The 25022-nt window shown below is 32.9% G+C and overlaps 2 protein-coding genes across 2 annotated transcripts; both read right to left on the bottom strand.

Annotated features, from left to right (window-relative positions):
* Positions 1 to 332: 332 nt before the first annotated feature.
* On the bottom strand, positions 333 to 1565 carry LOC134722328 (protein transport protein SEC24-like). Its single transcript, XM_063585938.1, has one exon. The coding sequence runs from the start codon at positions 1563 to 1565 to the stop codon at positions 333 to 335; it is 1233 nt and encodes a 410-aa protein (XP_063442008.1).
* Positions 1566 to 2515: 950 nt separating this feature from the next.
* Positions 2516 to 3541, bottom strand: LOC134723203 (uncharacterized). The gene is made up of 2 exons (XM_063586828.1): positions 3327 to 3541; positions 2516 to 2979 (listed from the first exon to the last, which is right to left on the bottom strand). The coding sequence occupies exons 1-2, from the start codon at positions 3487 to 3489 to the stop codon at positions 2666 to 2668; spliced, it is 477 nt and encodes a 158-aa protein (XP_063442898.1). The 5' UTR covers positions 3490 to 3541; the 3' UTR covers positions 2516 to 2665.
* Between the last annotated feature and the right edge of the window lie 21481 nt (positions 3542 to 25022).

Raw genomic sequence — 25022 nt, 5'->3', positions numbered from 1 at the left:
AAAAATTTATTGTCCTGTTTCATTGGAATTGGCTTCGCTCTATGACGGTTGCTTGAGGAATGTTGACCATCCGTTTCCGACTGACCATGTTTGTCTGACCTCCTTTTGTCATGCTTTTTGCCTGAATTTTTTCGGTGTGGCGATGAGTTTTCACTAGCCTCCTCCTCCACTGGTGAAACATGTCTGCTTGATATACTGAGTCTAGAGTGTGTTTTGTGGCTTCTTCTCTTATGACGACTCCGACGATACACTACCCCTGATGTAGAAGTAGATGAATCAGAATCACTATTTGAGCAACTCGTAATACTAGACATACTGCGTTGATCCTGAAACTAAGTGTGTGGACGGTTATTGTACAACTGTTGTTGTGGGTACACTGGCAAGTGTGGAGCTGCGTCATAATACCCTGATTGAGCCGTTCTTTGTACAAGATTTGGTGTTGTTGAAGGCTGATAGGGCCTCTCCTGCTGGTATGGTATATTTCCAAATGGCTGTTGAGTCTGATGTATAGGTGCAGTAACATTTTGGAGATGTTGCACCGGTTGTTGCCTGTAAACTTCCTGTTGGTTATGTATGGCCTGAGGCGGTTGCCCCTGCTGACCCATTGTGTTGTTGAATGGTTGTTGAAAACCTGACTGGTTGGTGTTAGGTTGGTATAGACCTGTTCTGTTAAATTGTTGTGTCGGTGGAACATGGCTGTTGGTATGTGGTATATTGACAGGATGTCTGATCGGTGGTAGATGTTGTTGATTATCAATCACTCTGTTTTGTTGTCCGGCTGTACTGACTGGAAAGGTATATTTTTGTTGTCTAGTTGACTGTAGTTGACCTGTTGACCTGGGACAGGGTGGTTGATTGGCCCTGTTGGCGGTCGGTGGAAGTTGTTGATAAGGTACCCTTTCCCTGACGGGTGGAGTAGACCTAAGTGCAGGTAAAGGGTTTGACCTGTTGATGTTGGGTTGAGGTGGTTGTTGACCTGTAGCCTTGTGGTTGATTGGTTGATTGGCAACAGTCGGAGATGACCTGTTGAAACCTTGTTGAGTAGGCGATTGTCTGTTAGGCACGGATGTACCTTGTGGTTGATGTGGTACGTTGCTAATGGTATACCGGGTTGATTGTTGAATTGATTGTTGAATTGGCTGCTGAGTTGGTTGTGTGTTGGTGACTGTGTGACCACCAAGTAGATGAATGGCTCTAGTATTTGATAGAGGGTAGTTGTCATTATGTTCAACCGGGAGTTGAACAGCTTGCTGTCTTTGTTGGTTGTGGTTGATGATATGTTCAACAGGTAGTTGAACAGCTTGTTGACGTTGGTTGAAGTTGACTGCATGTTCAACAGGCAGTTGAACAACTGGTTGAGGTTGTTGATTGAAGTTGACGGTATGATCAACAGGCAGTTGAACCGTTGGTTGTGGCGGTTGAATATAATTGACAGAATTTTCTAACAACCTACTGCGCTGATTGCTTCTCTGCCTATTGTGGCTGTTAAAGTCCTGTTCAATTGGTGGTTGAATTTGTTGGAACCTATCGTGGAGGTGGGAGTTCTCGAAATGTTGCTCTTTCATAGCAGTTGACGACTCGTACTCTGTACAATGTTCACCCACTAACCTCGGTTGCTGATTCAGCTAAACCTCTATCATAAAGGTTTTATCATGCTGAATACTCATAGACTGATCTAGACTTGGCAGATCTGGCTTATCTGACGGTTCATATTCTACATAATGTGGTCCGTATGCTGGGTCAATTACTTCTGGTTGTTAAGTTCGGCTGGGAAGTAATGATTCCTCACTACAGGACAGATTATCGTCGAAAATTCTGCAATGGTCCATCTCTTGGGTTGGATATTCATTTTCCTCAATGCATGATGGCATGGATATTATCAACTTGCGATCAACCTGCGAATTCCACACTGTATCGATGGCAATCTCAGAGTCCAAAAAAACCGGTTGATTTAAATTAGGTTTTTGATAAATTTCACCCCCCTGGACAGGTGCATGTGTGGAACCGTGTTGGTCTATCCACCTCTGTGTATCGGTGTTAAATTCTTGGAAATGAGCAATTTCCCGTCTAATAGTACCAGGGGTGAAGGGTGTGGAAACAAAAGTTGCTGCCCCTCCCACGTGTGATTTTACATGTGTATCTGTCTCATAGGCCAATATGGAAAATGACATGTCATAATCTATTTATCACATATTTTCATGCTGGAGAAAAATGAAGGAATATATCAAATTATTTTTTTTATTTTCAACAATAATAACATTTGAATAAAGAAAATTTAAAAAAAAATGTATCACAGTGCATTAACAATTTGTATCACAGTGAAAAAGTAGTCATGAGAATAATTCAACAAATATATAACAATAATCTTATTTTTCAGAGTTGTAAATGTTTATGGTAACATTGCCAATAGAAGCTTGTGTTTATTTTTACATTTTTTTCTACAGATTCAAAATTTTCAATTGTTTTGCAAACTTCATTTAATTCAACACTGTCAAATATATCATCCTCCGGAAAATTTTCAGATTTGGCTTCAATGCTAGTGTTTGGAGTTGGTTCTTGTGGTATTAATCCCCGGCTTCCTGAACCAATATCGGATAAGATATTTGACATAGTTTGCTGTTGCTGTAATGATGCTGAACTATACTCATTGACGGAAGCAACATTCTTATGGCCTGTCAACTGCATGACGGTAGTAGCCTCCACAAAGAAGAAGAAGTGAGGACACTGTAGTTTTGCGAACACTATGGTTAACCTTTCTCCCTGTAAGACCACCTTTCATAGACATTTTTTTAGCTAAATCTCCTAGAGTATTTTTACCCAATGGCTGCATGGTAAACCATGTTTGTTTAGCATTTTCACTGGCATCAGGTTGTACCATCCTTTTAATACTTAGATAAAAGCGACTGTCTGGAGTCAGAGTATCTTCAGGGCGGCGACGAATATATTGCTTGAATGCATTCACTGGACAGCGTGGATTATCTATTTTAAGAAAATGAAAATAATCAAGGACATGCATCATATTAAATTGAAACAATATCTACATTTAAAAAAAAATATTTTAAGGTGAATAAGCTTTAGTGATATATATCTATTTTTTCATTTTTTCATGTTTCCATTTTGAGTTCTTTGATGTGCATAGCTAGATATTTCTGGATATTTTGTGTTTTTTTGGGGTGTTTTTTTTATATTCTTTTTAAAAGTACATGTAAGTTATATACATGATATATGTATGAATTAATTTTGTAGGCATACTTGTGTGGTGGTTTCTGTATTTATCATTTACTGTCAATTTTAAATTAATTTTTAATAAATCGAAAGAAAGTTACCTGGTGTTGCAAACATTTTAGGTGCAAATGCTCTACTGTCACTGTGTCCGGTCCTGGTTTTAGTCAGCCTTTCATTGTATTCCAAATATTGCTCTCCACTTGCTGTTGTCATCATTTTTATGTCTCCAAATAACATGTCAGTATGCTCCTTCCTTCCCCTCATACCAAAGTGCAAAGTATTATTTAACCATATGGTATTAAGTAGTGCCTCAGGGTTGCCTTAAAGTAAGAAGTGACAGTTCAGATTATAGGATAATATTAAAACGTTACCTACACTATGTATAGCTAGAAGTTGTTTACATTCATTATCAATAATGTCACTTTACATGTATATAGAAGACTGAAGCATATTTTAAAAAAAAAATATACGCGTTCAAAACTTAAAGATATATTTTTGAAGCTGATATCATTATCATTTTATGTACATGCACAGTCACATGATAATATTGCATAAACCTACCTGTTTCTAGGAGATTCTGTTCAAATAGCATATCTATTTCAGAGGATGAGAATGAATCAGCTTTCATCTTTTTGTTTCCCAGTCCTTGTGACTTCAAGTGCTTTCTTTTCGCGGATAACACCTCTCAACTGTGGTGAAATTCCTTATCTTTAAGAATATTTATTCCACTCTTTTCCATCAAGTGCCTATTAATCGATGTCTGTATTGACTTCAGGCTGTCTGGCTCATACTCCTCATTTTTTACGGGACCGGACAGACAAATAAAATCTGGCTAAGTACTGATTGAGTTCAGGTACAGATATATCCTCTATTGCCCGTAATTCGTTGTTCTCCTTTAACCATTCAGTTAATAATTTAATGTCACTTTTAGTTTTTCTCTTTGTGTTATCATTTTTCATTTCTTCAATGAAATTACTGGTATCATCATTCGTTACAGTCATAAACCTCTCGTCGTCTGCTTGTGTTGCCATCTTGTTTACAAATAGTATTTGATTGACAGGTTACCGGAAGTCAAACTCGGGGGCACGATATGGGTTTTTATCAGCCCCGGGGGCTGATAACCAATCTTGACTTCCGGCTATTATTGGCCATGCAAAAACGTACATATCAGTACTAAATATGTGATAAGAAAAGTTTATCACATGCTTCGATTGTTATCATATGCCTTTCCGTAACGTTATCACATGGCATTCCGGTGATACTCGGCAAATTCCGGAAAATACACCTCAATGCTACGTTTTCAGTGAAAAACATTACAAAGTAGTGTACAAAACAATGTTTTGAGTACTGGAAAGTATATTGTGTAAAATATTTAGATTAATTAAAAAAAATAAAAAATATATTAAATAAATGCATTTTTTAAGTTTTTCTGAAACATAAGTTAGAAAGCTACTTTAAAACTTTTCCAAACAATGTTCATTATATATATTGTTGTATTATTTTTTTGTCGATTCGTCCATATAAAGATGTGGGGTTTTTTTTCTCTCTGTGTTGAGGCATATGATAGAAAGATTTCATATTGAATGTATCAAATTTTGGGTCCGACGTCCGTGAACATTTTACTCTTTCAACCTCTTTTCGGGAACCACGTAAAAGTATCAATATATGAATCTGTTATTTTTCTCTACTGTTGAAGCATATGATAAAAAGATCATAACATGTCATTTTTAATATCGCAAGTATTATCAGCCCTCGAGCCATGCGGCTCTTGGGCTGATATTGAAACTAGGGCTGACAACACATGCGATATGAAAAATGCCATGTAATAATCTGATAATATCAGCTGCTTGACATAATATGAAGGCTTTTTGATCTCGTTAGCTACGCTCACTCTACAAAAAGCTTCATATTAAGTCTCGCAGCTGATATTTTACGATATCATCATGCAGATAACCTGAAAATCGGTACGTATCTCTCATTTCTGAGAATATTTAGATGTCTCCCTCTTTCAATCAACAGTATATGAGCGCTTATAAGGATCTTACATATTGCAGCTCTGTCACTTCTGATTTTTAATATATCAACATAGGGTGGTATTCTGCCCATTATGTAGACACTTTTGAAAAAGTCTAACTTTTTGGATTCAAATATATTTGCATTTTGAACTTGCAAACATTAGTCATTAATTCTTTGTTTAATAGAATCTAAATTACCTTTAACATAATTAAAGTTATTGGTGATAGACATTCCAAGTTCATTCAAAAGACTCTTGACCTTTATGACCCAAGGGTTTGAATCTACAGATTTAGTGAATATATCATATGCCAAAGAATTTTTCCGAAGAAACTATATGGTTCAGGTAGTTGAATATTGAATATAATATTTTATTTTTCAAGGGAATTCTATTAAGTTCGGCTCGACATCCAGCATAGGTTGCCTTACAGTGAACCCCTAATATGTCTTTGATAAATTTAACATGAAGTTTTTCAAATGGATCAGAGTCTTTAAAATGTGAATCCACCCCCCAAATTTCACTACAATATGTAAGAATGGGAATAACTAAACTATCAAACAATTTTTCAAGAAGTCTACATGGGTTTTTGAGACCTATAGTTTTCTTTATCTTATAATATGCCTTCCTGGCTTTTTCCATTAGAGTATTCACAGCAAGGCAAAAATTGCCATTATACTTTAAAACAATACACAAGTAACAATAATTTGTTACCGTTTCAAGATATGCATTATCATAAGTAAAATGGTTTAACAATGTCTTGCCATTAGAATTATAATCATATTTTTTTATTCATCAGTATTAACTTGTAGTTTCCATGTTAAAAAATATTCATGTAAAATATAACGAGATTTTTGTAGACCCTCTTTGCTTTCAGATAGTAAAACAATATCATCTGCATATAAAAGAATGTTCAAGGAGGTATCCCCAATGGCAACTGGATCCGTATGTTTGTTATCAAGATTACCTACTAGTTCATTTATAAAATAATTAAAAAGAAGGGGACTCAATACGTCACCTTGTTTAACACCCCTTTCTGATAGGAATGGAGGACTCAACCCATTAGAGAATTTTATTCTACATACTGTATCAGTATACATTGAATAAATAACATTAAACATTTTTTGGGGGATATTATGTTTTATGAGTTAAGAAAATAAACCTAGTCGCCATACAGTATCAAATGCCTTTTTCAAGTCTATGAAGGCAGCACAAACTTTTTTGTCTATATTGATCAGTTATGGTCTTAAGAGTGAATATGTGGTCAGCTTTACGACTTTTCTCTTTAAAACCAATTTGATTTTTACTTTATTTTTGATATCCATACATTTTACTAAACGTTTATATAAAACTTTATTAAAAAGTTTACCCAGGTAGGGACTAATAGATATACCTCTATAGTTCACTGGATCAAATTTGTCCCCTTTCTTATGCAAGAGAACAAGTAAGCTTTCATTCCATATTCTCGGAAATTGACCAGATTCGAATATGTTATTAAAGAGTTTATGAAGTGGTTTTATTAAAATAGGGATTGCATTTTTCAACATTTTATTTGAAATCATGTCGGCTGATGGGCTTTTGCCATTTTTAATTAAACGAATAGCTGATACTATCTCTTCAATTGTTATCTCTGAACTCAAGTGAGTTAAGTCATCTGTAACATGTGATAAATTAAACTTTTCTTTTAGAGAGTCAAAATCTCTAATAATTTAAGAGGGAAAACTATTGTGATTTATGTCACAGCTATTCATTTTTTTTTAAAACTGGATGAAATCTTCTTGTGGTAAAGATTCATTTTCTTTGTTATTACTTTTTTGTCTACTTAATTTATTCAAAATGTTCCAAAACATCTTTGGGTCTTTCTCACATGTATAAAGTTCTGAAAATATATATTTTTTGTATTTATTTTCTTCATATTTACATAGACGTCTAAGTCTAGATCTGAAAGAATGAAATTTATGTCTGTATTCAGTATTATAGGGATGTTTATTAATTAACTTTGCATATTTTTTTTACTGTAACGCCAAGTTCACGGCAAGATTCAGAGTACCAAGGTCGTCTTTTTAACCTATTTTTATTTTTATTTCTGACTGGGACTTTCTTTACTAGTTTAGCAGACTTCAAAGCATTTTCATATAGTATAGTATTAAATGAATTTACTGCTGATTCAGAGTCTTTAAAAGTTGATTATATAGTGTATAGTGTACAGTAATTTGCTACTCTGGAAAAATATTAATTAAGATTATTATTATTAATTATGTTTACAATCCGAAAAATTAGAATAAAACGAACTTCGATTTTAACCAATGAAATGTCGTACACCATTCATTCACACCATTCCCGATTGCACGTCACACGATCACACCATACCTCATACACCATTACACCATCCCCCTTACACCATACACCATAGCACCATACACCTTACACTATTACACCATAGGCTAATGCCGCTACAAGGCAGCACTCGCAAACGCAAAGTGGAAAGGGATTAATATAAGTTGCAAAACTTGTTTCCAAATCCACTATAAATAAATATGTTTAAACTAATTACACCATACACGTTTTTTTGGGAAGTTTACACCATCCAAGGGCTGTAACTGTCCTTTCCTAGATTTATATATTTTGGTTTTAAACGGATAACTCCACACTAAAATTCACCACAAAAGGAACGATTTTTCGTTCCCTATTGTTAATTTTCGATTTTTAGATGGTGATCATTCTTTGGCACAATCTTACGATGTTTATATTTCGCAACTCGTTTGCTATACAAGTGATTGTTGTAGCGTTTTTTTATTTTAACAAACGTAATCTATATAGTACTGGTAAATTATTAAACCAGGGATATCTTTACAATAGATTTCTTAAAACCGTTATTTTCCATAAAAATAAAGATTTGATTTTGAAGTTTGGTTGTACCTGTAGAAAACCTATTTCAAGTGGGATAGCACATCCTCATTTTTACGGAAATGTTGTGAACTGTGTCCGGAAATTTAGAAATGATTCTGGTAAATTTATCGTTCCTTTAAATAAACTAAAACACAGGGTCATGTTTTTCTCTGACTGTTTATGACATCTTTACACTAAATCCATTGGATGTTTGATGTGTACGGATTGATAATTTAGTCTTAGATGCATGATTGTTAATTAGTTGTTAGTGGCTTTGAACTAGCTGTCACTTAACTGCGAGGACTCTCAAATTTGTTCCTCATGTCTTTTTGTTTTTGGGATGGTAGGTATCCGGCCACGTCCACTTGTATGTTTGTCCATCTGATGAGTTAAGCCATTTTCAACTTTATTTTATAGATCGTTCTTATATTGTACTGTTGTACCACTATCCCAGGTTAAGGGAGGGTTGGGATCCCGCTAACATCTTTTACCCCGCCACATTATGTATGGATGACGCAGAATAAAATAATCTATATATCTCCATAACGTTTCCAGTAGTGGCATACTATTCATTAAAGCATATAACTGAGGTCAAGTACTAGTACTTTATAATTTCCATAAATATTTTGATACGACCATAAAAGCCAGAGGAAATTAGGAGGAACTGTCTGAAAACAATCTTTGATTTGGAAGTGTTTGTTTTACTTTATCTATATATGTATTGTGTTAATCAATCTTCAAATTATGAAGCAAAACATATTATAAATCTAACATGCTGACATTTGGCTTATTTGGACTTGTATGATACATGTCTTATATTGTTTCTGATCTTTCTGATTACTTTTATATGGCTTTTTCGATGATTGTGGTTTTAGTATATAATTAATTACAGTACTACATAATTTGAAATTGACATTATTAAAAAAAAACATGGTCTATTTTCAATACGGCACGTGCAAACATTGTCAAAGATTTCAAAAAGAGGATTTTGTATTGTAGTGTTCTATTTGAAAAAAAGTATTGTAGTGTTAATAAAAAGATATTCAAGATGATGTTTAAACTATAGTATTGTAGTGGTAATAAAAAGATATGCAAGGTGATGTTTAAATCATAGTATTGTAGTGTTAATAAAAAGATATTCAAGGTGATGTTTAAACTATAGTATTGTAGTGTTAATAAAAAGATATGCAAGGTGATGTTTAAATCATTGTATTGTAGTGTTAATAAAAATATATTCAAGGTGATGTTTAAATCATAGTATTGTAGTGTTAATAAAAAGGTACTCAAGGTGATGTTTAAATCATAGTATTATAGTTTTAATAGAAAGATATTCAAAGTGATGTTTAAATCACAGTATTGTAGTGTTAATAAAAAGATATTCAAGGTGATGTTTAAATCATAGTATTATATTTTTAATAGAAAGATATTCAAGGTGATGTTTAAATCATAGTATTATAGTTTTAATATAAAGATATTCAAAGTGGTGTTTAAATCACAGTATTGTAGTGTTAATAAAAAAGAAATTCAAGGTGATGTTTAATTCATAGTATTGTAGTGTTAATAAAAAGATATTTAAATAATTATAACAATCACACGGTTCATTTTCTACTGAATACTTGCATTCTTATGGAAACCAAATACTTTTCATATTTATGAAGGTAATAGCGTTGAAAAGTATGTAAAACTGGAGACATATATATATTCTAATCTGTTTATTAATACAAAAAATGAAAAGTACGTTTAATTTTCATGAATATTTTTTTAAATTTTAAACTTTTAATAGAATGGTGTTGGATTTTATAATTTTATAACCGAATGAATAAGGCGATTGTTATTGGAAAGGGACACATACAAGATATTTATCCTAAATACAGGGTTTTATATCTGCTACATCAATCATGCGATACGTCCTTACATTCGTAGCATTAAACAGTCACAGATTTTCTTCTTTGTTTTCTAAATATACTTTATTTTTATAAGTATATCATAGACGACATAAAGGTGAACTACTATCAGTTTATTATTTACATTTCACAAATCTATAATTTTATTTCATTTTGTTCATTTTTTTTTTTAATTTCAGTCTTTTTGTCTACATACATACTAAATTGTAACACACCCATTCTATTTTTCCCTTTCATATAATGGCAAGCTAAATGTAATACTAAAAATAGATTAAGAACTGAGCGTTTATACATAATATTTATTAAATATGAATTTAAAGGCGTAATTACTACTTTACAGATATTCATTAATAAAATGAGATGCATAATGCACCAAATCGGAACATCATCCAGTTTTTTCTAATTCGGTATGTTTACTAAATGACGTAACGGTCAAGGTAAACAGCGTCTTTCACACAATGTCTTAATATTTCTTTAGGTCTTGAAATGGCACGGCGTGTCTCATATACATGTAACTAACTTTCAAGAATTGAATAAATTATCTAAATGAGAAAGTATTGGTGTAGTTTAAGATTGAAGTTGAAATATATTTCAAACAGTTGTTCGACAAATTTACCTTTTTTATTATTCAAATATGTTGCTTTTTATCTATTTTTGTAATATGAAGATCATGCTGCACGTACATCTATCGAAAAGGAATGGTAACATTAAGGTGGTTTTTTTTTACAAAAGAGGGGCGAATGATATATTCACCATTTATCTTCTATATAACATACTACCACTTAATTTTTTTTTTTTTGCAGGGATATTGTATGAGACAATGCACTTAATAATCATCTTTATTGTATGTACTGTTTTAAAACGTACAATCAATGAATGTCCACTTGCATGCGGTTGCACAGACACGACGGTGGATTGCAGTTATAGCAATCTAATGACAATTCCATCTGAAATTTCGAATTCAACAACCATATTGTGAGTAGTATCATTTTTTTTTTAGTTTATTTGTAAAGTAATATGATATATCATAATCAATAAAAGTTTCAGTGCACGTGACACGTATTTGTGACATGCGCTCCTTAAAAAACTTGATTATACCCAAACGTAGCGTCTAATATTCAAATCAGTGGGAAACACTTATCAAAATTACGAAACAATAAAACCAGACAACGCAATGACAAAACAATGGATGAACAAACAACTCTCTACACAATCTACAAAACAATACATAAAGGACCATTAACTATCACGGTCATGTTCACTCGAATTCACATATTTGGTTTAAAACATACAAAATCTTATTTCAGCCATTCCGATTCATTTTTTAGTCTGAATGACATCTTGTTAACCATCGTGACTACCTTCGAAGACTAATTATGGTCACAAAACCCGATATAAACATAAGGATCGGTATAAATAGCAATCTCGTGCAATTGTACTGTACTATGTATGTTTCAGTTAATAGATTTAAAGAAGAAGTTAGTCATCTTGTTTACTTGTATGAGAATTATTTTCAGTAGACCGAATCAGCCAACGAGTGGTTCATTGTTTTTTTCACTTTAAATATTGAAATACTTTTTTTTCTTTTTATGGTAGAACATAACTAAAACATGTGCACATGATATCTAGCTAATATGTTTGATTAAAGGTAACATTAACACGTATTCAATGAGGTCAAATTTTTACTAGCAGGTTGAAATTAAAATCACGAAAAACTTCTAGGAAAATTCATTCGGATAGTCCCTAATCAAAAGGCAAAATAAAATGCTAAAAACACATCAAACAAATTGACAAGAACTGTCATATTCCTGACATTTTAAAATGTAGAAAATGGTGGATTTAAATTGGTTTTATAGCGCTAAACCTTTCACTTGTACGACAGTCGCATCAACTACCATTATATTGACAATGATGCGTGAACAAAATGTCACAAATAGGGTCACAAAAACAACACACACCCCACCACAAACTAGGGGTGATTTCAGGTGCTTCGTCGTATTGCTCATTTTTTTCAAAAGCCGTTGAATAGTGCGGTATGTCTCATTCGTTGGAAAGGAAGGTGATGGTATGAACGACATAAGGAACATATCAAATATCAGTGAATTCTTCTCCAAAGATGTTTCATCACTTATTTTGAAAAAATAAACTAAACTGACTGCTAAAAGTGAACTATGATCTCACTTTTTTCATTTTCATTGATGATTGAACAAAAACAAATGTTTTCAGTTTTCTATAGCATGTAGCGAATAAATCTTTAATATTTCCCAATCAAAAACAGAGATGAATTCATGTTGTCCAGAAGGGAAAGAAGTCTCTGGTCTCACTGGTACAAATTTGTTCGGTAACCCGTGCATCGGTGAGATGAAGTCTTAATCGACTAAAGTATTAGCTTCAAACGTTAATACATTTTCGTTTCTTCTTTCGCTGCTCTTATAGTGACTGACGGCGCTTCAACACTGATAAGACATTGCAGAATACTAGTAAGCTAGAATTGTTGAACATACTTTCGATTCAAATGCGTTCAATAATCTTCTTTTTTTTACAGTGTTTAGCTCATGTTCAGACGTGTTCTGTATGCATGAATGATAATGGATATACGCCCCTATAGCTAGGTTAACACTGTCGATCAGATCAACTCGATGATTTCGATTGTCCAAATGTTTACGACCAAGCATAACCGAATTCTTGATAAGGCCTGTTTACGACTTTTACCTGACTGGTATCCGACTGTACACGATCTTAACTCAACCATTCACGACTCCTTGTTGACTCCATCACGACTCAAACCCGACCACTTAAGCTGGGGTCACATATTCACGATTTTGACTGCTGTTCTTGACAGGACCATTCCCGACTAAAATTTGTCAAAAGTCTTATCAAGATCCTGTGAATCGTGGACGGAAATTCAGAATTTAATTAATGCGGGATTCACACATTGTAGATTATTGCTCCCATTTGAGATCAGAGAACGATACGAAACGAAAGGTGAAAAAGTCGAATTACTATCCTCAATTATCTGGAATTTCCTATCATTGTCAGAACGCGGTCGTTAAAGTTCGTTACAGATTCTTACGGGTCGGGAAGGGTCCGAATAGTTCGGCGAGGCACCACGACAGTTAGATGCGTCCCGTGACATTCGGGGAAACTCAGCCGATTTAACCTAGTCGGATTACAATCGTGCCCATGTCGTGACAGATTCTGCTGTATCGGATCAAAGTCCTAACAATGTTCTGTGTATTCTAGACGGTGTCCTGTGGAACGGGAATGATCTGGAGAAATTTGTCATTGCTTTTTTTCTGCCGATTGAGTCCAGATTGCAACCAGATTTTGTCGATTGCGAACCGTTTTTGCCGAAACCGTTAAATCTCAATGCGATAGAGCAGATCGTGATAGGATTACGTTCCGGCAGTACCTGATCATCCCGAGTATGCCGACAGTTTCCGAACGGATAACTTCCGTCAGCGTCGGTTCACTGTCTGATCTCTGTCGGATTACATTCGATTGAATCGGGACGCAGCTGTGACAGACTCGGTCGAATTTTACCATACGAAAGATACAAATCGAATTAGATTCGGATTGAGAACGGGATTTGGAAACGGTTTAGTATCGCCGCTTCCTGAATAACAACTGATGGTTGTCGTGATTAAAAAAAATACAAATTTTGAATTTCTTTCCACGATTCGTATGATCCTGAACAGACTTGGAAAATTTTTAATCGTGAATGGTCCTGTCCATGACGGCAGTAAAAATCGTAAATGTGTGACCCCAGCTCAATACAATTTGTAATTTTGCTGACCAAATAGGTCCCGCATGGTATTAAAACTACCTGAAAGAAAAGAAGGCCGCTGATTTGTGGGAGTGTTTTTTTCTTTTCTTCAACACACGATTTGTCTGGACATACAAAAAGAAGGGACAGTCAAACAAAAATAGCCAATTAAACAAGAAAAAATTATACCGGTGTTCTCATTAACTAACTGTAAAGGCATAATTAGTCATCAGCTGTCTTGAATGAATGTTTATGCACAATTACTTTCATATTTAAAATCCTCTTTGAACAAAACGCCGGATCTGTTTTCGTTCGGAAACACATGATATCAGCCCAAGTTTTATTATGTTTTGTGTTGCTAAGTGTTTATTTTATTATTTTGTTGTTTGTCTTCTCGTCGGCTTTTGTTTTTCGCTATGGCTGTGTTGGTTTATTTGCGACCTTATAAATTGATTGTTTGGTCTCTGTATTGCAATTACATACCTCCTTGCAAAAGTACAGACCCGTACTGTACATGTAGGGACTTATGTACAGTTAAAAGTAAAGAGTGATAATATATTTTAACAGAAGCAAAGTAATGAGAGTTTAGAATAAGAGCTGCAAACATTTTGAGAGATTGGTATAGCAGTCATATATACTCGTGTACGACCGAGAAGAGAACTTTTGTTGGTCGCATGTGGTCGCGTAGAGATCGGGTATTGGTCGAGTTGGTCTATAATTAAACAATATAGAAATCGCTATGATCATTAAGTTATCAAGCATTGGTCGAGTAAATCTGGACAACATATCGTACAGATTTGTGTTGATATGGAAATGATCGAATACTAGTCGAGCAAAGATCGAAATGATCGGATATTAGTCGAGCAAAAATTGAAATGATCGGATATTTTTCGGGCAAAGATCGAAATGATTGAGTACTGATCGGTAAACTATTTGTATTCGGAACAAACTAGATCTCTAGATCTACATCATCCTTTCCTGATCAATTCGACAGCTACTCAAAGAATTCTCTATCTCTTCTCGAGTGACTGACGTCTCGATCTTCACTCGAATATTTTTGACTTGTCCAAAACTCTCGGGAGAAAGTCAGATCGATGACAACCAAGGTATACCACCCCGAACTATCTTGTCAATTGCGTCAGACAAGTATCCCAATCGCTTAATTTGTCTTGGATCGTGCTTGATCCAGTTGATCTGATGGGCAGTGTGAACCTAGCTTTAGTGTTGACGAAGTTTTAAATCATTATTGATTAAAAAAGATCTTTTTATCATGTTTATATAGAGGTTCTTGTATACTAAAGATACATGGTTGCTTATCTATATTTTATAGATAAGCTTGATACTAAAATAGAAGGGGTTTTCTGTCAAAATTTCTTGCTGATTTTCAAACAATAAAAAATAAGGTACATTGAAACTGCTTTTGTATGTCTTTTTGAATTATAAAGCAAGAATCCAGTGCTAACGTTATAAGCGCGAAACCTAACGGCATTGTGTAAATAGTAGATATTGTTTGTAAATGTATTATTATTTTACCAATATTAAAGTAGATAGAAATGGTAAAATATTAGGCTTGCATAGTTTTGATACGTATAATACAATAAATGAATTTGACTAAAAATGATGAAATTTTAATAACTACTTCAACAAAGACAAATTCAGTTTTAGCAGATTACTAAGTTCGTTACATAGTGCATTTCTAGTATACAATATCTACAAATAAACAAAGATACCAAAAGCTGTATTTAACGACGGTTATTTCAGTTCAGTGTATTACCTTTTGGACATATGTATCAAAAGTATAGATTACTCTGCTTGCTTTTACTAAAAATATAGACAATTTCACTTAAAGGATATATTTAATACAGTTAAACAGCTTCAGACATATGTTTTAACATTTTTCTACATAACCAAGTCCTTACTGTACCTAAAAATGATAACTATTTTTTTCTTACACGTAATTTTACATTTACTGTTTTTATGTATTACATATCTAAATATGAATGTGGAAATGATAAGAATAACAATGTGTAAATATATAATCCGTCAACATTATGGACTATAGATCGTGTATACAAAGAAAATAAAAAGACAATAACTTTGTCCAAGAACCACTCAGGATGAAAAAACTAAAACATTCAATAAAAACGTGGCTTAATGGAATTTCTCAAATGTATCCTTTTGAATTTTGAGATCTATGCGGAGTTTGGTGAAACACTTTCTTCTTATCAAATCCTTGTACCATGAATAAAATTTTCAATCCAACTGCAATGGGGCGTGTTTGGTTTTTGTTTATGACAATTAAGTTGAATAGTTTCAACTATCAAAATAAGGGCTTAAATAATTTAAGTATACAAAAAATGCTTCTTTAAATGTAATTGTTAAAATACTCATTAACTAGGGTATTAAACAAACAACTTCATAACTGTACAGTACATTGTAAAGACTAACAACAACCTGATCAAAGAAAAAGATTGATTGAATGGTCAAACACCCAAAAATGTGACATTCTTCTTATGCAAGAAACACACTTTACAGATAATTTGATAAACCATTTTAATACTGAATTTGAAGGCAAACTTTTTCGGATATGTTCCTTACGTCGTAAATACAGTCCCCTTCCCTTTCATGAATGTGACCTACCGAATTAGACTATTTACCGGATGTGTTATCACATTAGCAACACGAAGGGTGCCACATGTGGAGCAGGATCTGCAGACCCTTCCGGAGCACCTGGGATCACCCCTAGTTTTTGGTGGGATTCGTGTTGTTTACTCTTTAGTTTTCTATGTTGTGTCATGTGTAATATCGTTGGTCTTTTTGTCTTTTTCAGTTTTAGCCATGGCGTTGTCAGTATGTTTTAGATTAATGAGTTTGACTGTCCTTTTGGTATCTTTCGTCCCTCTTTTACTAAGTAGTGGTTCTAGCAATTGAAGGGGAATTGCCATATGGCTGTAAAAACTAAACTTCAAAAGTATAGATGACTATAAAGATAATGAGGGGAAGATTTTGCTTGTTAATATTGAAATACATGACACTATTATAACAATAGCTAACATTTATCATGTTTATGCGCAAATTAAATTATAAAGCAGAAATTTTGTTTTAATTGTACATGCTGTAAGAAAAAAGTTTGGGTCAACTAATTCAAGGAGGAGATTATTACGAAATGTTATCACATATTAATTCAAAAACGCAAAAAGCAAATATAAGCACCAAAATCATAAAAAAATTACTCACAACTTAAGGTAGCACAATACAAAGACTTTATGACTCCTGCTCCCAAGTTTTAAAATCCTTTAACTTTCTTAATAATTTATAAAAGTGCTAGTTTTGGATAGCTAACAGATTACTCTTTCAAATTAATGCAATGTTTGTATTATGCAACAATAATGTAACCAATTATAATGATAACTGTGTCTAAAATATTTTTCACCAAATTTCCACTTTCAAATCAAATTAGCTTCTGCATAGGTATCCCTAAAGGGTTAATTTTATTATATTTTGTTTCTATGGCCATTATCTACAAAAGGATGTATCAGATTTCAAATGTCAGAATGTATAGAACAAATTTAAAACCTCATTTAACATTATCTTCTTTTATGTGGTTATGATGTTTACACTAATGAGAGATTTATGAGAGAATGGAATACCATATAGACAATCTGGGAAACGCTTTTGAAGCCCATGATGTGTTGATTTAGATTTCGTTAAAATTTTCTGTATAGATAAAGAGATGATAGAACTAAATTCATTCAAATGAACTTACCCAGAGTATGCCACTAATTAGATAATACTTGATTACATAATGATTGCATAATAAAAATATTGCATTCTTTTAAAAGATCAATCTTTTATCTATCTATATATACTTTTATTATCTTTGTATTGTGCTACCTTAAATAAACTTTTAAAGTCCCATAAACTTAGTGATGAGAAGAGAAACAGAAATCAAAACAAAATTCCATATACACCGAGTAAAAAAGATAAATGGCCGCAAACTAAAATAACGTACACAGGGAAATAAACATTGTTTTGTTGTAAGGGATACAAGGAGTACATATTTGTATATATTATATATACATGCCCCTTCATAAAACTTTTTTATTGACGGAATCAGGGTGGCAACCAATATCCAAATATGATATTATCCAATTTTTTATAGATCTTTGTTTATCATTGATAGTAAACGTGAAATATATTAAACATATCTCTTATTTTGTTGCAGTCATTTGTTTAACAATCAAATAACTACAATACAAGAAGGAACATTTCAAAACCTCACAGAGTTATACGAACTGTATGTATACATTGTTGTGATAGTTTATTAAGACACAAATTAAAAAAAAGTTATATTTGTTCAACAGTGGCAGAGTATGATTACTTTAATCAAGGATTACGACATATTAAAGTTCTTAACCATTGATGATAATTTTTGATTGACCTGTTCTTGTTTTTCTCATGGAAACCTGCTTTAACTATTTTTATGGTTTGTATGTTTTATAATATTTCTTCAAACTTTCTTTAAAAAATTATAATGAGAAAGTAAATTCTAAAAAAACAATCTGTCAATAGTTATCAAAGGTACCAGGATTATAATTAAGTACGCCAGACGCGCGTTTCGTCTACATCAGACTCATCAGACGCTCATATCAAAATATTTACGAGGCCAAACAAGTGCAGAGTTGAAGAGCATTGAGGATCCAAAATGCCAAAAAGTTATGTCAAATACGGCTAAGGTAATCTATACTTGGGATAAGAAAATCCTTAGTGTTTCGAAAATTCAAAGTTTTGTTAACTGGAATGTCGCTTGTTTGAAAACCTTTAAACTATTGTTGTCTATATGAAAAGATGGTAGTCATATTGAGTAAAAATCTTTTTATGATATTAATTACATTTTGATGAATCGACATCTATGATGATTTAACAATGTGTTAAATGTAAAAAGTAAAATAATAAAAAAACAGACAATTCAAAATGGACAGTCTCTAATAAAATATCAAAATCAAAAGTTCAAACATTGAGCTTGGTTCTATAGCTAGTCAGACCTCTAACTTGTATGAGAATCACATAACACTTCATTTTATCGACAACAACGTGTCAAAAACACAAACATTAAAGATGCGAAGGGTTATAAAGGTACATTCATATTCAAGCTTCTACGTTGAAAATCAATTGACAACAACATAGTTGAATAAAAAAAGAAACTCTCACGAACCACATCACAAACGACAACTACTGTAATCAGTTGTTTCCTTACTAAGAACAGGTGCAAACAAATGCAATGGATTTAAACGTTTAAATTGGCGCCAAACACTTTCACCATAACCTGAACAATAGTGGAAAATTACCACATTGACAGATCGCTATAAAATATCAATTAAAAGACATATTCATAAAAACAAGTGAACATAAATTTTACGAATAAATTTGATCTGTGACACTATGTAAATACAAAATGCTTAAAACAAGGCATTTAAATGTAAAACAATATTGTAAGACAACCATTTCCTCGAACAAATTGCCGCAAAATAAAATAACGTAAATGGGGAAATTAAAAATTATGGTGTTGTTAGGGATACAAGGAGAACATATTTGTATATATTATTTATACATGCGCCTTCATAAATCTTTTTTATTGACTGAATTAGGTCGCAACAAATATTCGGATATGATATTATCCAAATTTTATAAATCTTTGTTTATCATTGATAGTAAACATAAAATATATCTATTATTTTGTTGCAGGCATTTGTACAACAATCAAATCACTGCAATACAAGAAGGAACATTTCAAAACCTGACAGAGTTATACGAAATGTATGTATAAAATTGAGAATGGAAATGGGGAATGTGTCAAAGAGACAACAACCCGACTAAATAAAAAAAAAACAACAGCAGAAGGTCACAAACAGGTCTGCAATGTAGCGAGAAATTCCCGCACCCGGAGGCGTCCTTCAGCTGGCCCCTCAACAAATATATACTAGTTCAGTGATAGTGAACGCCATACTTATTTCCAAATTGTACACAAGAAACTAAAATTAAAATAATACAAGACTAATAAAGGTCAGAGGCTCCTGACTTGGGACAGGCGCAAACATGCGGCGGGGTTAAAATAATACACAATATACATCGTTGTGATATTTTATTACGAAACCAATGATAAAAAGTTATATTGTAAATCAGTGGCAGAGTATGATTACTTCAATCAATGATTACGACATTTTAAAGTTCTTCAGTTGACAATTGGTGATAATGTTTGGTTAACCTATTCTTGTTGATTCTCACGTGCTTTTACTATGGTTTTATGTTTTATAATATTTCTACAAATATCCAAACTTTCTTTTAAAAATTATAATGAGCAAGTAAATTCCTAAAAAACAATCTGTCAATGTCACTTGTTTGAACACCTTTAAACTATTGTTGTCTATATGAACAGATGGTAATCGAATTGAGTCAAAATCTTTTTATAATATTAATAACATTTAGATGAATCGACATCTATGATGATTTAACAATGTGTTAAATGTAAAAAAAAATAATCAAAATACAGACATTTCAAAATGGGTAGACCCTAATCAAATATCAAAATTAAAAGCTCAAACAAATTAAACAGATAGGTAACAACTGCCATATACCAACATTGGTACAGGCATTTTCTTAAGTATAAAATGATGGATTGAGCATGGTTATTTACACCACTGGGTCGATACCACTGCTGGTGGGCGTTTCGTCCCCGAGGGTATCACCAGCCCAGTAGTTAGCACTTCGGTGTTGACATGAATATCAATTATATGGTCATTTTTATAAATTTTCTGTTTACAAAACTTTGAATTTTTCGAAAAACTAAGGATTTTCTTACCCCAGGAGTAGATTACCTTAGCCGTATTTGGCACAACTTTTTGGAATTTTGGATCCTCAATGCTCTTCAACTTTGTATTTATTTGGCTTTTTAACTATTTTGATCTGAGCGTCACTGATGAGTCTTATGTAGACGAAACGCGCGTCTGGCGTATAAAATTATAATCCTGGTACTTTTGATAACTATTTACACCACTGGGTCGATGCCACTGCTGGTGGACGTTTCGTCCCCGAGGGTATCACCAGCCTAGTAGTTAGCACTTCGGTGTTGACATGAATATCAATTATATGGTTATTTTTTATAAATTTTCTGTTTACAAAACTTTGAATTTTTCGAAAAACTAAGGTTTTTCTTACCTTAGGAGTAGATTACCTTAGCCGTATTTGGCACAACTTTTTGGAATTTTGGATCCTCAATGCTCTTCAACTTTGTATTTATTTGGCTTTTTAACTATTTTGATCTGAGCGTCACTGATGAGTCTTATGTAGACGAAACGCGCGTCTGGCGTATAAAATTATAATCCTGGTACTTTTGATAACTATTTACACTACTGGGTCGATGCCACTGCTGGTGGACGTTTCGTCCCCGAGGGTATCACCAGCCCAGTAGTTAGCACTTCGGTGTTGACATGAATATCAATTATATGGTCATTTTTATAAATTTTCTGTTTACAAAACTTTGAATTTTTCGAAAAACTAAGTATTTTCTTACCCCAGGAGTAGATTACCTTAGCCGTATTTGGCACAACTTTTTGGAATTTTGGATCCTCAATGCTCTTCAACTTTGTATTTATTTGGCTTTTTAACTATTTTGATCTGAGCGTCACTGATGAGTCTTATGTAGACGAAAAGCGCGTCTGGCGTATAAAATTATAATCCTGGTACTTTTGATAACTATTTACACCACTGGGTCGATGCCACTGCTGGTGGACGTTTCGTCCCCGAGGGTATCACCAGTCCAGTAGTTAGCACTTCGGTGTTGACATGAATATCAATTATATGGTCATTTTTATAAATTTTCTGTTTACAAAACTTTGAATTTTTCGAAAAACTAAGGTTTTTCTTACCTTAGGAGTAGATTACCTTAGCCGTATTTGGCACAACGTTTTGGAATTTTGGATCCTCAATGCTCTTCAACTTTGTATTTATTTGGCTTTTTAACTATTTTGATCTTGGCGTCACTGATGAGTCTTATGTAGACGAAACGCGCGTCTGGCGTATAAAATTATAATCCTGGTACTTTTGATAACTATCTATAGCTTTCTAAACCTCTCACTTGCATGAGAGTCATATAAAACTCCATTTTATCGAAAACAACGTGTCAACAAGCCAAATATGATAAATTTGAAGGGTATAAAAAGGTTCATTCTTATTCAAACTCGTACGTCGAAATCAATTGACAACGACATGGTTGAATACGAAAAAGACAAACAAACAAATGCAGTAAACAAAACATTACATAAAAACATACACTGAGCAACACGAATCTGACCAATACTGGGGTAATATCAGGTGATCTGCATGGTATGCATAACCTGATAATTCTAAACATTATAAATTTGTTTCAGATATTTGTACAGAAATCTTATAACGACAATACATCCGGGAGCATTTCAAAACCTACCAAAGCTAGGCCGACTGTAAGTAAAAATAATTACAATATTTTGTCTTTAAGCACGTAAACCGAAAATTAAAGTGCATCAGTGGCAGACTATGTATGCTTTTATGGATGTTTTGTCGTCGAACAATGTAAACATTGGTGAACCTGCTCGGTTTGGATTGAATGGGTTAACGAATACTGTTATTGAAAATAATTACCCTAAGAAACAATTTGATATCCAAATTTTATAAAAGGCGGCTTTCAAATGAGAAATGAACACGATTAGCAAATTGTTTACACTGCAGATTTCATAACGGTAACAAATATATACTCACAGTATGAACTTAAGATACACTTCTATACAGTTGTCCGATAAAGATGACATGGATTTTTTTGGGGTTTTCTTGAAATACCAGGTATACTATTGTTGATAAAACAACTATTTACTGTTATAGATTATACAAAATGAACATTGTAAAAGAAAACAAATTTGAGACACGAAAAGAGGTCCTTAGTCATTTTTTTAGATAACAACAGAAAAAACTAAACTAATATATTTAAAAAACAAACGTGTTATACGATACATCAATACAAATACGCCAGGAAATACGTCTATGATACAAATACTATTAACCACAGTTTTCAATTAACAAAACATATCAGTTCCCACTGTACACGTAGAACTGTCATCATACTGTACCATTTTTACATAAAAAATGGTTGGCCAGATTTTTGATTTTCTTATAGATAAACAATATTTTGTAACTTAATTGCATTACTACACGAAAAAATGGAATGACAACATTTACTTTACATTGACAAAATTTATTAAATGCTCTATGGCGCCTTTAATTGATACATAGGCAAAGGTGAATTATTGTATGTAGAAGAAATATTTTAGTTTCATCACTTCTTGTTTGATTGTTATTTTCGTTTCCGTACCAATAAAAAGTCGAAACTTGGGAAGATTTCTATAAACCTCAGTTATTCCCTTGTGTGTGCAACCTTATCTCGGGACATACACGTATCTATGTTAAAATAACATGGTTATTTACCCAGACAAAATAAAGAATGTCTCTTCTTATCTCAAAAATTGATCGGTAAAGGGTCTGCGGTTTTGTCGTATTACAGAAATAAAAAAAACTTGTGCATTTTAATATTTTTCCAGCTGAAGGGCGCTCTAAGAAACTTGTGATATCATGATTACCTGTTTTCAGCTACAAACTAATTAATGCACGTGTATTGATCATTACATAATTGCTTATGTTGTTTGTGTTTTTCATACTTTAGGTTTGTTTGTATTATCTTTTGTTTTAGTTATTTGTATCTAAATCAAATAACAACTATTCAGCTTCTAGACCTACCAAGCCTGTACATGGTGTATGTATATATTATTTTACCCAGACACAAAAGAAAACAAAATTTAAATGTCTTACAGTTACAAAATATTTTTGCTGTAATCAAGGATAACGACTTGCCAGAGTTTCGCCGTAACAACCATTGGCGACCCTGTTCATTTGACAGAGTATAACAATACTATAATTGCTAATAATTATTCTTAGAAAATACTCGATTGGCCTATATTGAGAATGTAATCGCCCTCTGCAAAATCAACGCGTTCTTCAAATAGGACGGCGCGTGTAATTATGTAACAAACATGTGTTAAAATACGAAAACATTTTAAGGATATTTCTAGAAAATATTGTGATTAAGATGATAATGATTGGCAAATAGTACAATCACTCCAGTTTGACTTATTTTGATATCTATTTGAATAAGAAGTTAATATAAATCCACCTGCAGTCCACTAGAAATACATAAGGCTTAATTTCCTGTATGCAATTGACATCGTATTCTGCATAACTATCATAATTTGCTGAGATATATATGTAGTTGGCACATAAGACATTTGATACTGATTAATCATTATTTATTGTCGATTTAACTGCAATGTATATAAACAGTATATTGAAACCTCGCTGATCATGCTGATAGTCAAGACAAATAGGAAGTGCAAACACTATTTGTTTTTCAAATTCGCAGTCAATCAATTATGAATAATGAATTTTCTTTAAAATAGCATTTGTTTTCTACTACTGTGAACTTAACTTTTTTGGTCACTTAAAAGAGGGACGAAAGATACCAAAGGGACAGTCAAACTCATAAATCTAAAACAAACTGACAACGCCATGGCTAAAAATGAAAAAGACAAACAGAAAAACAATAGTACACATGACACAACATAGAAAACTAAAGAATAAACAACACGAACATAGCATCTAATTTACTTTGTTACTTGTATTTTAGTTTCACATATAACGATAAACGTATATACATACTTCGGTTATGATATGTAATTGTTGTACACATTTTTCCAGGAGTTTGAGAGATAACAGACTGACATTTATCGGGAACGAAACCTTCGAAAATCTTCCTAAGTTAAAATATCTGTAAGTACCAATTTGAGGAAAGTTATCATAATTAAGAATATTCCTAATACGTATTATATTTGAAGTAGGCAATGTAAATACGTTATGTATACCTAAATGATATATTGAATTTTGCTGTCCATAAAAAACTGTAACACATGTTAATGAATTTCAGATGGTATTTAGGCTGTAAAAGAGATTGACAAAACATTTGTAGCCAAATAAAGTCTACAAAACAAGGAATCGACTCAATGGTTGAAAACACATCATTGATACCAAGAATACAAAAAATATGTATGAGCACTATGTACAATAGCATGTTGATAACCTACATCATGCA

This window comes from Mytilus trossulus, chromosome 6 (genome assembly GCF_036588685.1).
Source record: "Mytilus trossulus isolate FHL-02 chromosome 6, PNRI_Mtr1.1.1.hap1, whole genome shotgun sequence".
Lineage (NCBI taxonomy): Eukaryota > Metazoa > Mollusca > Bivalvia > Mytilida > Mytilidae > Mytilus > Mytilus trossulus.
This window is presented reverse-complemented; position numbering and strand designations above follow the sequence as displayed.

Excerpts from the sequence above, each read along its gene's own strand:
- LOC134722328 (XM_063585938.1), bottom strand. The coding sequence starts at position 1,565 with ATGAAAGAGCAACATTTCGAGAACTCCCACCTCCACGATAGGTTCCAA.
- LOC134723203 (XM_063586828.1), bottom strand. The coding sequence starts at position 3,489 with ATGAGGGGAAGGAAGGAGCATACTGACATGTTATTTGGAGACATAAAA. Across the intron at positions 2,980-3,326 it reads TAAAATGTTTGCAACACCAG|ATAATCCACGCTGTCCAGTG; the intron begins GTAACTTTCTTT and ends TTCTTAAAATAG.